This window comes from Panthera uncia, chromosome C2, assembly GCF_023721935.1.
Source record: "Panthera uncia isolate 11264 chromosome C2, Puncia_PCG_1.0, whole genome shotgun sequence".
NCBI lineage: Eukaryota > Metazoa > Chordata > Mammalia > Carnivora > Felidae > Panthera > Panthera uncia.
Genome location: NC_064810.1, coordinates 71,921,761 through 71,935,428, shown reverse-complemented (window position 1 = coordinate 71,935,428; position 13,668 = coordinate 71,921,761). Strand labels below are relative to the sequence as shown.

Below are 13,668 nucleotides of genomic sequence, written 5' to 3'. Positions count from 1 at the left end.
GTACTGCTATTGTTATTTTGATGTTAATCTAGCTTTTAAGTTAGTGCACTAATGATAATGAGCTAATAGAATACTGACTAGGAATCAGAAACTAATATAAGCAGATCAGTTAGGGAAAGAAAACAAAGGGCAAGCACATTGACTTATGAAGCCCAAAAGTATGAGTAACATTGTTTACACTATAATTTCTCATAATGCATTGAATAATTCACAGCATAATAAAACTCAGATTTGTTACATACTATATAAAAGCTATTAGTTGACACAGCTAAATTCACCTTGGTAAGAGCCAATCTACTTTGTGACTGTGTAACACTAGTAATTGACTTTAAAGCCTTGCTATATTTACTGCATCATTTCTGCCAAATTTCATCCAAACTGAGTCTTGGCATGTTCAAGAAATCAAGCCACAGGAATGTATTTTCATATTGCCAGGCTCAGTATACTGTTAAAAGATTTAGCTTTCTCTGAAGATACTCAGAACCACGATCATCTTTAAAGTGAGTACCCTTCAAATACATCTCTGATCATTAAATTTAGGTAGACACTAATTACTACCACATTAACAACTCATGATGCAAGCCACAGGAGTTAAGAGTGTCATAAGGAACTGCCGTCACAAGGACAGATCCCGGAGGTGATCTGAAGCACCCAACGGCTGGATCCAAAAGCCAAACTGTCCAGGCTTCCCAGATAAAGGTTAGGAGCTTCAGAAGTGAAGCCCTACAATTAAACAGGAAGTCTATATTCTAATTCTACCAGGCTTAGGAATAATTTCACATATTATTACTTATTCAGGAATAGGCACTACAAAGGAAAGGTGAGGCCCTCTTTTTCCTTTGGTTTGTTTTAAACATATTTCCTTATCCTTGAACTTTTTGGACAATTTCAAAGTACACTCTAACAAAAAGGTTTACAAACCAGACTTTTGCAAAGCCAGACGACCTGTGACTATGAGGTGAAACAGGGAAGATTTCATAATGTTCCTGTTATTGTTGCAATTAAAATACAGGCTGTGGAAGTTAGTATTTTCTTAGAAATATTTCATAAATATATTTTATCTTTATCTAATACACTGTGATTATTACTAAATAAGCATTATATGCACACAATTTGGAAACAAATATGGAAACTTTTCTGTGACATGAATTTACTTCAGTGTAATTCCTATTTAAACAAATCCTCATTTGACATTCAATCAACTTATAAAACTCTAGTTATTGGGGGGAAGAATGTTAGAAAACTTATTATCTGCCAAATTAAATGTAATCTTTCTACTTGTTTGATAACCCAAATTTTTAAAATTCTTATTTAGAATTTGGGTATCAATAATATTACTTACATGTAACTTGTAAAAGATTAAATTTAATTGTTGACAATTATTAGAAACCATAAGGCAAATTACTTATTTTATACTCCTGACAAGATATGTCAATCAAAGATGGAATCAGACGAATTTATAGCATTTACATGATAAATTAGTAGATCTGTAAGGTTTCAGAATTCAAGGGTCTCTGTTTCATGTAAGCCAACCACTATATCTATATATAGATGGTATTAATTTAAAATCATATACACTGTGTATAAAAGTACACAGGATAGATGTTGAAAAAAATTAAAAACAATTTATCATTATATAGTTCAGTATAACCTAAGAAAAACATGAGTTTTTTCTTTTTCAGAGATTTTTCTTTCACTCAGTGCAACAGCAAAAATCTATCTTGAAAAGGACAAATTTCAAATATAAAAATGTTCTACATTATTTTATAAATCAACTTTTCCTTTAAAAATTACAATTTGATGAAAGCATAATTTTGCAACATTCAAGTAACCTTTGAAACATAGTTTTATTACATCAATAAATTTGTCAAGGTTTTAGGAAATCAACCGAACAATGAAGGACTACAATTTCTTTAAGTAAGAATTCTTTTGGTGATTTAAAAAAAAAAAAAAAAAAATGTTAAGGGTTCTTTTCCTTCAAAAAATGGAGTAACTCTAAAGGACTTGAGTTCTGTCTACTTTGTACAGCCATTACATGTATGTTAAAGTACACAACAATAACCAGACGTCTAAGGAATATCACTACATTAATGAGCAAACGGGGGAAACATATTCTCTAGTTCCGATAATGAAATTACGTATTGTGAGTATGACAGCTAGGCTACCAAAACCACACATGAACCACCAAAAATCATCAAGGAGGCTAAAGACAAGACATATTCTTCAGGCAGGCAGGACAGTTGGCTCCCACTCGATGCAGACATGCTTGACTGAATGATCTTGGGCACGATGCATGGAAAACAAAAACCAATGCTACCAACCATTGGAAAAAACAGAAATTTTGTCTAACCTTAGCATCTTGTAACCTAGAGATGGCCTAAGTCTAGATTTAGCTTTATCTATAAAAAATAGCCCTTTAAACAGGCTTTTTTTTTTTTTTTAAATAAAAGCGGTCCTTAGGTTCTTCTCCCAACTACTACACCTCTATGTTTTCATTTATAAAAATATCAATGAATGGGTACCTTTTTTCCAAACCACTCAATACCTACTAAAATTAAGTAGATTTAAGGCAGTAAAAATTTGTGAGTTTTCAGACGTACACATTAGTACATTAGGGGATCATTCAATTTAATCTTTTCCCCTTCTTTAAAAAAACTCAGAATTTCTGTGAATCTTGTTGGAAACGATTTAGTTTCTCTGGATTATTGGATGCCATTTGGGAAAAATCACGAAAAATATCCTGGTAGGTTTCATCACCTGCATGAAAGTAAAATAAAGACACTTTTAAAATTTATACAGTGAAAGTGTTAATAAACAACATTCATTTTATGGCTAGTAACTATATTATAATTAACCATACTCAAATTTTACTCAGATGAGCATATTGGGGAGAAAAAAAGACCCACTAAATATAAATGCTAGAAAAGCACATAGTGAAAGAAAAGAAACAGCTATACCTGAGAAAAGCACCTCAGAGGCAGCCACAGAGGAAAGCTCAGAGTTAGAAAAGAGCAAAGATGCAAGTGTTTTAGAGCAATATAAAGAAATACATTTATTTACATAGAAATAAAAGTCATTCTAAATGAGGTATAGTAAACAAGGCATTCTTTAAATAAATATTTCCCTTGATCAAGGCCAAAAGAAAAGACCAATAACAAATACTAATGCTTCTGATGGATGCAAGTTATTAATAAGACAAAACTGATAACCAGGTGAGCAAAAAAAAAAAAAAATCCTATTTTAATAATTATCTTTGAGCTAAAAGGCATTTTAATTTAAATAGCATGTGAAAAAGAAATTCTTTACTCAAACTTAACTAAAAGTAATACACCTAATCCACTGCTTACGGAGCTTATAGAATAATAAAGCCTAGAAAAGGACTGTAAGATCAGTTTCCTATTTCGTCAGAAGTGTTTTGCTTACTGTAGGTCATATGAGCAAGAATGCTATGACAAAGGGGAATAAACACCAAAGATGTCGGTTAAATTAGCATAAGGCATGTATGTACGTACATACAAATAGGCTCGTAGAGAAGTAGATTGTAGATACTGATACTATAGCCAACTGAATACTATTTTTCTTGCCATGACAAACTAGTTATATGCACACATAAAGATTAATTCCTCAGACCAAGGATTTGTATAAAGTAAAATCTCATTTTCAAGATCAATCTTTCATCATATATACTTCTGACAGACGTTAGGTTTACACAGAAACTTAGCATAGCTCTGTTTTCAAGATTTAAACCGTCAAAAGTGTTTTAAATGATTATTGTTGCAGCATGGTTTTATAATTATTTTCCATAAGATATCTTGCATCCATCTTATTACAAACTCATTGCTACAATTGTTAATAGTGCAGTTGATTTTATCAGCTTTTAAAAAGCAAGATTTTTGAGGCAATAGGTGTCATACACCAAAAGCTAGAGAATCAGAAAAAAGGTGGGGGAGGGGGATAAAGATCTAGTATAAAGGTCTAACAGCATAATTCAAGATTTTCAATAAAAAAAGTTAATACTTTTAACCTTTAGTCACTTTTAACATTTAGTCTATGTAAAAAGCAAGTTATTAAAATCTCTATATAGTTTTCATTTAGTCCTGGAAATTTTCTCATGACCTGAATCAATCTACTTTAAAAAGAAAAAATACAGTAAGAAGAAAATCTTGATAGTTGGTTAAGAGTAGCATCTAACTCATATCATGTTATTGAAACAATAAAAATGAAATTTGATATACTGGAACAACGGTTAAGACAATCCAATTACACCCATGATTTTCTAAAAGGTAAACTCCCATGTTAAAAGACAAACTACAAACCTATTCCCATTTTTAGCCATTCTAAAAGATATAAAATAAACTGAGAAGAGACCAACATTAAATATTAACAAACTATACAAAATATTTAAAAATTCGTATTCTTAGATGTTGAATTAAAATATTGAAAATATTTATTGTAAACATTATAAAGATTTTTAAAATACTATTTAAACTTGAGAGTCTGGAATTTTACTTTCCAAGGAAGTGTAAAGTGCAGGTTATAATACAAAAATAACACACTGATTTTACCATTCAACACCAGAAGTAACTTAAAAGGCACACATTATACATTCAAGAAGAAATAGGAAGAAGGATCTAGCAGACGCTAATGCCAAATACTTTACAGATAGCACCAGATGAGCATTCGTAAGTATTACAACAGTACAATGGCAATATATGGCTTCTACTATTAGCAATGCATATTTTGTATAACAAACTGTAGGGTTTTTCTTTTTTGTGGTTTTCCAGCTTTTGTTCTTAAATCATCTAGTACCTATTACACGAGTACATTTTAGTAGAACCATTGTACCATGCAAAACAAATTATAAGATCTTTTATTCACTGAATTAAATGCTTCCTTGAAGGAAAGTGTTGGTGCTACACTAATCATTGGTTTCACGAATACATTTTAGAGCTAATACAAGACAAAAGGAAGTCTCACCTTCCACACACACAAAACTTTCTGTTAACATTCAGTTTCTAACAAAACATTAATTAATGGACTATCAATAAAATACCTTTCTTAGGCCTCAAAATATATTATCAAAAAACAAACATTACAATAACAATAGTGACTAAGATATTTAATATAGTTAACATAAATTGAGCTTCAATGTGATTCCTTGAAATTTAAATATAATTCTAATCATTTAGAATTTTTCCCAAGGCAATATAACTTGTCTACACTAGCATACATAAACAATAACCCATAATTCGCTGCCCTGGAAAGCTCACGTAAGCACATTTAACAGTTTATTACAAACGATAAGCAACTAATCACCCAATATTTGTAATGCTAAGTTATATCCTTTAAATTACTTAATCATATTCTATTTCTCTTCATAAGGTTAACTTTTCCATGTGCCCAGACAGTTCAGAATTTTTAAAATGTGGACTTCTGTATGTCCACTGATAGTTCAAAATAGTTTTTGATTTTTGGTATTCAGAATATCCATTGTAACAGCAATGATGATGATCCAAGACTTGTTGATTTTGCTCTCGAAATGCACTCCCCTCAAAGAGACAGCAGCATGTGAGACCCCACCTCTAGGTGATCAAGTATATGATCCCGCCCTTCCTGGGCTGATTACAGCTTCCTTTATACAAATAATTAGATCAGGGACCAACCTTTGCTAGCGACATACTTGCATAACCAGTAGCGGCTCACTAAAGTGGTGATTTTCAACTGGCTGAGAAACTCTGCCAACAATCAAGGGGAGTCATGGAACCAGAGACTGTGGGAACCACCAAAGTGGTTTCCAACGACTGAGGGCGGGGCGTGATATTTCACTCACTCACCCAGTCCTCTTAAGAGTTGTAGGAACTGATAAAGAGGGATAGATCTTCCCTTCAGGAAACGTGTGCTCTTATATCGCCTTGCAAAAAATAGAAAGTTTCAGGTCCTTAGGGTTGTATATAGAAGGTTCAGAAGTGTGGTTTCTTAGAAATAAATCCACGATTCCCAAAGATTATATCTGAGTCTTTTAAATAATAGGGCTCTTCATTATCAAAAGATCGAAAATACCTGCATTTTAAAATTACCCAAATTTCTGAGGTATTGCTAGGCAACAACAACAAAAGGATCTAGATAAGACAATCAACCAAAATCAATGAGAGAAAAATAACAGTGACAAGTGGAGGGGAAAGAAAGACCCTACTGCCTGAGCTAACATATCTGTTCTCCAAAGACTTGTGAAGGAAAAGAAAAGTAGCCAGGGAGCAATTGCTGTGCCATTTCACCGCGTCACCTGTGTAAGTATAAAGTTGCTCTGCTTTGCATGTGAGACCTTCTTTTTTAAATTTTTTTTTTCAACATTTTTTATTTATTTTTGGGACAGAGAGAGACAGAGCATGAACGGGGGAGGGGCAGAGAGAGAGGGAGACACAGAATCGGAAACAGGCTCCAGGCTCCGAGCCATCAGCCCAGAGCCCGACGCGGGGCTCGAACTCACGGACCGCGAGATCGTGACCTGGCTGAAGTCGGACGCTCAACCGACTGCGCCACCCAGGCGCCCCAGCATGTGAGACCTTCTAAATGGGTTGAAAATCTATCATCAAGATCATCCCCAAATAGATCAAAATCCCATTTTATTCTTCTGATACACCATTTCCAGAATTCTGATCTATTTTTAATCTCTAAAATTTGAGAGTGGTGGAAAAGCCTGGTTTGTTGTTTTTTTTTTTTTTTTGAGGCTTTTTTAATGTTTATTTATTTTTGAGAGAGAGAGCACATGAGAATTGGGGGGCAGAGAGAGGGGGGACAGAGGATCCAAAGCGGGCTCTGCGCTGACAGCAGCGAGCCCGACATGGGGCTTGAACCCACAAACTGTGAGATGGTGACCTGAGCAGAAGTCAGACACTTAACCGACTGAGCCACCCAGACACCCCAAAATGAGGCTTTTAAAACATTTTTCGGTCAAATAAATTGGAAAAATTCATTTTTCTACTGGGGAATGGAAGATGCATACCCATAAACTTATACATAAAACGGCAGTGAAAGAGACATTCGAATGCTCCTAAATGGTGGCAGAAGAAGCCCAAGCAATCTGGGTGGAACTAGAAGTCACAAGAACATAGAGGCCCTGTCCTTTCAAGTTTCCCAACTCCGAAGGAAAGTTGACCACTGACCTTATGACTAATCAGTTGGGTGTAACTTCATCAGCAAACTGCTCAAGGAAAGAACAGCTGACCAAACATTTAAGTTTCAAATGTCAGGAAAAAGAATTGTTTAACTTAAAATCTTGAAGTTCACTCTTACCTCACAAATATCAGGTTGTATCCTTTGAATAATTTTTATTTTTAAAGTGCTTAAACACAAAGGCCTTAAAAATGGCCTAGTAATACCCTCACTTAAGTATATCTGTTACAAAATTATAACTTATTTAAAATCTAACATTCAAGTTTAAAACAAATGGGTGAAATTCAGAATTAATGCTGAGACTTCACCCTTAATCAGCACTCTTACATCTTGGTGTATCATGAGTCAGTAGTATTGTCTGATCCATAGGATTAAAGTGGGACACCCTAGATTAGAAGTATCTAGCTGAAGTGTCTCTGTTCTCAAAGTTCTTACTTGTTCCCTATTAAACTAGACCAACAAGAAGTAGTAAATACAGTCCTCCGAGAAAAGAATGGCCCCATATTAATTATATACTAATCCAGTTATGTAAAGGTTAATGGCTGAAGCTAGCATAAAATACAGAAATCTCAAAACATATTTAAACAGGAAGAATAGATGATATTACCAAGCCACTTTTAAAATAACACATTAATATTCATTTTTAAAAGTTAAATATACTTATTAAAAACTAACATTACAATTATTTTAGTCATGAATTCCTGAAATCCTTTACTAATACTTATATGAATTTAAAACAGATAAATTAGGAATTCATATATTCAAATTCATGAAACTGGAGATCCAATGATTACTCTTTTCTTCGTGAAGAATGTCTAATTAGGATGTGTTCCTCAAAGAAAGGAATCTGATTAGCAACATTTCTTCCTTTTCTTGACATCCTGACTCAAAGGTGAAAATTACACAAAATGAGACTTGGGCTGATCCTGAGTTGAGATTTCTCTAACAAGTTTACTTTACCATCAGGTTCATGAAATACTGTTCTAAATACTTACATTTACCCAACAGATAATGTACAATTGCTTGGGGCAAAGCTACAAGGCAAAGTGAGACCTTTTCTCTATACCTTTTAAACTAACTCCATTCCCATTCCGGGCTTCTTAAACTACTAGTAGATTTTATTTTTAACTCTAAAACTTATCTTTAGATCAGAGTACAAAACTCTTAATTCAATAAACTTTTTTCTAGGCATTTTCCATACTGACTTTTTATATGCCAAACACATGGTGATTTGTATTTTTCCCTGAACGCAATTCATAGAAATTCCCTGAATAACAAAAAGAAAACAATTCTGTTATATTCACTTGACAGCTAAAGAGAATTCCAAAATGAAAATGACCATTGTGCTGCTGTGAGGGTATAAATATAGGTCACCATTCCATCCACGTCACTGGAATGTATATGGAAGACATCTGTACAGCAGGTAAAGAAGTCAGCAGCCAAAGTTGAACACAGCAAGTAAATGTGTACTGTAATAGGAATAGTTACGGACCTCTAAAGGCTCGGGAGTTAGCCGCTCCCGAGAATTCAGTAAGTACAATACATAACAACTCACAATTTACAAGTAAGTTATAAAAACTCCAGAATATTAAGCCACTCTGCTAAAGAACTATGAATCTTCCAATTGTAAACTAATAAATTCCTGAATGCATTTCTTATACTGCATTTCAGTATGGTTATTAGTAGAATATTGACCTGGCTGTCCATAAAGTCCTTCTGATTCCCGCATCTCTTCATTCATTCTTGCTAAACGTAACCTAAAATCAAAGGAAAGGATTTTTAGATGAAGTATGTAATGAAACCACAAACCAATGAAATGTATAAGCAGATAAAACGCACACTCTTTTTTCTCTTCCTAGTGTTTACCACTATAATAGATGGGGTTTTAGTTTTAGTTTCCCTTTATACAATTCTCATGAGAGAGTATAATAAAAGATTTCTTTTTTTAACTATTTTATTTTTAAGTAATCTCTACACCAAAACTGGGGCTCAGATGTACAACCCCAGGATCAAGAATCGCATGCTTGCCCACCAACTGAGCCAGCTGGGTTGGCCAGCTGGGTGCCCTGACAATAAAAGATTTCTAACAAATACACTTCATCACTGTTTAAGCAGGACCTTTGGAGCACCTCCAGGAGCTTACTTCCTGACTTCAGAGACTCCCCAGCTTCTCCAGCAACTGTTCAAAGTATTGCCTCTACAGTATGGAATGTCCTACTGTACGGTTTAAGTTTATTCGGCTTCACCCTGAGGTGAGGTAGTTCCAAAAATGTAAATGGCATGTGTTATGTCTAAATAGCGGAAACGTATTTTGATGTATTAAATGACCATAGGTTGCTAAGATTTTACCAAGGTTACCATTCGGTTAGACACTCTTTCGTGGGGTATTCATCCTGGCAGCAGGAAGATATACAGCACTGGATTAAGAAGGCAAGAATTTCCTTCCATTTTTGTACTAACTTTAAACAATTTTGAAACAGGCAAATGTCGCCTTCAGTGCCCCTTCCTACTTTTCACTGTTTGTCTGTCCTTCGGGCCACCCACCTTCAGGCAGTGGGTGCACTGCCCACCGAGACTTATATCACCCTCTTCTAACGTGCACTTCTGGCAACTGCAGCATCTGACATGAGCTTTCCCTCTCTCCAAAATACTACCACTCCCTTCCATCTCTTTTCATAACCACTGTGTGAATTAATAGCACCTTAGGTCTCTCTTTGGTATTTGGACTTTGCAGAGAGGACCATTACTTTAAAAAATTATTAAATGAAACTGAAGTCTTCACACAAAGTAAAATGAGAAAATTTAGACAATTTGGGGACAGATATTTCTGAGGTAAAGGGGCCATTATTGTAAGAACTGCCTGGGAAGCTGCATCCAGAGTTCCTTTCTCTATGCTATTCCTATCTTTTCTTTAATAACTTCTCTTTCTCCAATTGTGAATCTATAATAATTTAATAGTTCTAAATTTTCCTCCAATAGTCTCCACAATTACAATAACCTCTCCAGTGGGGAAAGGACACTGAGTGCAGAGAAAGCATGTTTTACTGTTTTGCCTTGTGTTTTAATTTGGCAGGGATCAGGGAGGAGTGATATATGACAAGTCAAGAATTCTCAGTGGCAGCTCAGGAGTTCAAGGCAGTTGAGAAAGTTTCCCTTTGTAGGTGACTGAGACTCAGTAGTGTGAATGAAACTATCAATACTCATATAATAGGGGATCAGTAATTCTGGGTTTCAGGCAACACAGAACAGAACGAGTAAGTGACTTCATACAACATATTTCCTACATCACAATAAAGTGTAAGTGGCAATCACTTTTTTAGATTCCAGTGTAAACAAACAACTTTGATCTAAGATGAAAATCAAATTAAGATCTCAAAAGTCTTTCTTTAACAGATCATATTCAATTGTATTCAAACATTAAAAAACAGGTATTTTTATCTTAAGATAGAGCATTCATGTAAATAACTCCTTAAAAAAAATAAGCACAAACAGATCCCTAAGCATCACTGCCCAAAGGCAATGCAACTGCAAAAGTTGCTAACATCAGTGCAGCTGTCCTCCCTACTTATAATCCTCTAACTCTTAAGGTAGAATAAATGCAGATTTTTGAACAGAATTATTGCCTGTTACTGTACCAATCCACCCCCTGCCCTAGTACTGTAGTGAAAATTAAAGAATCCATTTTAGAGAAGACATGGGTTTTCTGTTCCTACTGGTCATGCAGGATTTAAAAAGTGGCTAAGGACATGGGTTTTAGAGCCAAAATTCTTAGTTTCAAATCCCAGCTCCATGAGCTACCGGTTTCTCAAATGATCTGCGGCATGGCATCGTTATAAAATAAGGCTAATAATATGTTCCTCATAGGGTTGCTGTGAGAGCCAAATAAGTTCCTATATGTAATACATTAAATTAAACAATTTAAGTTTATAGTTAAACACATTAAACAATCAAGTTTATAGTTCATACCTATGCATGAAACTATGTTTGAACCTAAGTACTACACTGAAACTAAGTACTACAACTGTCTGAAAAACAATCAAGTAAAAAGAAGACACTTACAAGGTCACTATATCAGCATTGGCTGCTTCCACAGCTATAGTCAAAGGGTCTTTCCCTTCTTCATCAGTGGCATGTTGATTGGCACCTCGTTTTAGGAATAAACATACCTGCCTGTTTAAGGAAACAGTATTTTTAATATATGGCCAATAAGAAAAAAATATTAGTATTCACCATAAAAAAATTAAAAGCACCATCTCACTTAAAGAAATAGCATTTCATTAGGAAATTCTTGACTCATTCTATAACTATTTATTGAACAATAAAAATTTACCATGATCACCATTTTACAAATCTCAAGGTGTTTTCCCCTTTTAACTTGGTGGTACGTAGGATGGTGAGATGTATAAATTATGGTCTCTATCCTCAAATAATATCAGAAAAAGATGTACATATATTTCCATGAACTTAAACAAAACAGCATCACTTAAGGTCATTATTTGGGAAAGAAGGAAGCCAAGGCAACGTTAACATTATACCAACAATAATTCAACAGCAAAGAGGGTAATCCTCCACAAATATTGATAACTTGAAGAAATTGACAAAAATGAAAAAATATGACAGAATGAGTAAATGGAGTCTATGAAGTAAAATGGGAAGAATGATTGTTTAAGAAGAAAATACACAGATGAATCAAATACAATCACTTTTAAGTATCCAAAAGTTTGTATGATGAAGTCATTGAACTCAGTATCTCTTTGCTGGCAGAAGGAAAGCAAACTATGATAAGAATAGAAAATGCTTTAAAAAATACAAGATGCTTCAAATAAACATAAAAAAAAAAAAATACCCAGCTTCTTGCTTATTGGGATAATAAGAATTGGATATCCTGAGATACTTTATTTAAAAACAATCATCTATGACACAAATTTTTCATTTAAGGTCAACATTTTGACTTCATTTGTACCTTCTATTAGAAAGTCCATTTTCAAAAACAACAACAACAACAACAACAAAAGTAATCTTCAAGGCTTTATTGTTCTGTAAGTCTAAATACTGCTTCAGAAGCCTCCATGTCAATAGCACAAGCTAAAAGTTAAAGTCTGACTTTAGGTACCCTGTGAGAAAACTAAAATGTCCAAAGTTATAAAATTCTCCCCAAATGCACATGCTATGTATATAAATATGTGAACATGCATAAATACATACATAGACTTAGTTGTCTGAAAAAAATCACCATAATTTCAGTAACAGTTTTAAATACTAAAACTGATCTACATAAATGGCAAGTAAAGCTCAAAACAAGCTTTGCAATGTTCTTTTCTGAAAAGTAACAGTAGCTTTTTTCTGCAGATTTTTAAAATTTGAAATTCCATCATGACAATATAAGTCACAGGAAGGTATCATTTTACAAACTCTACTTAATGCCTTAGCCTAAGAAAAAGCAAAATGATATTTCAAAATAATTTTTCAAATAAAATCTAGTTAAATATGCAAGCTCCACAGCTTACCCTGTGTGCCCCAAGACAGTGGCATGGTGCAGTGGGCCCCGCCCTTGCACATCTCTTTGGTTCACATTAGCACCATTCTGTAGAAGAAACTCGCATGTCACCAAAGAACCCTTAGAAGAAAAAAAGAATATAACAATGTACAAAAAACAAACAATAATATATTTCTATTAAAAACAGGTCTTTACTCTAATAGCCTTTCTGTTTTATTTTCTCCCAAAAGAGAAAATACTCCCCAGTGAAAGCAGAGAAATGATAAATTATTTTCTTCCAAAGAATGACTTCTTTTTTAACATTTATTTATTATTGAGAGACAGAGAGACACAGAGCGTGAGCAGTGGAGAGGTAGAGAGAGGGGGAGACACAGAATCTGAAGTAGGCTCCAGGCTCCGAGCTGTCAGCACAGAGCCCGACACGGGGCTCGAACTCACAAACTGTGAGATCATGACCTGAGTGGAAGTCGGTCGGTTAACCACCCAGGCGCCCCGCCAAGAATGACTTCTAACAGGGATTCAATGTGCAGTGTGATCTAGCAAAAGACACTACTTTCATTACCAAAGTTCTCTTCCACTGAGAAAAAAATCTGACCTTACGTAATCACAGTGATACTCAGAAATCACTACTAACATTTTCTTCTACTTTCCAACCCATCTCTTAAAGCAAAAAATAATGCTAAAGCTATGTTCAGAATGAATTATGATTTTTTTACAATGTATGAATTCATACCCCTAATACAGCCTGAATAAGTGGTGTTGCTTTATTTTCCTCTGAATTAGCCCAGTTCACATCTGCACCATGAGCCAAAGCCTCAGCCATTTTAGGAAGATTTTTTTCATATGAAGCCCTATAAAGCTGGAGTCCCGGATTAAGATGTTTAGAGTCGAGAAACACAGAAGAATCTTGCCTTTCTCCTTCTGTAAAGCAAACAAATACATCAGTAAAAATGAGCAGGAAGGGAGAGAATGGGAAGTTATTGTTTCACAGGTACAGG

At 34.4% G+C, this 13,668-nt stretch overlaps 1 protein-coding gene across 4 annotated transcripts in view; it reads right to left on the bottom strand.

Annotated features, from left to right (window-relative positions):
* Positions 1-1,939: 1,939 nt before the first annotated feature.
* Positions 1,940-13,668, bottom strand: part of ACAP2 (ArfGAP with coiled-coil, ankyrin repeat and PH domains 2) — a 151,975-nt gene continuing 140,246 nt past the window's right edge. For 3 of the 4 annotated variants that reach the window (XM_049628374.1, XM_049628373.1, XM_049628372.1), the window contains 5 exons: positions 13,404-13,591; positions 12,681-12,790; positions 11,233-11,343; positions 8,869-8,930; positions 1,940-2,757 (listed from right to left, as the gene is read on the bottom strand). In XM_049628374.1, the coding sequence (XP_049484331.1) occupies positions 2,657-2,757; positions 8,869-8,930; positions 11,233-11,343; positions 12,681-12,790; positions 13,404-13,591 (572 nt within the window). In that variant the 3' untranslated portion in view covers positions 1,940-2,656. Of the gene's footprint in view, positions 6,323-6,563; positions 8,931-11,232; positions 11,344-12,680; positions 12,791-13,403; positions 13,592-13,668 lie in introns of all 4 variants that reach the window. The other variant, XR_007457289.1, reaches the window with a different exon arrangement.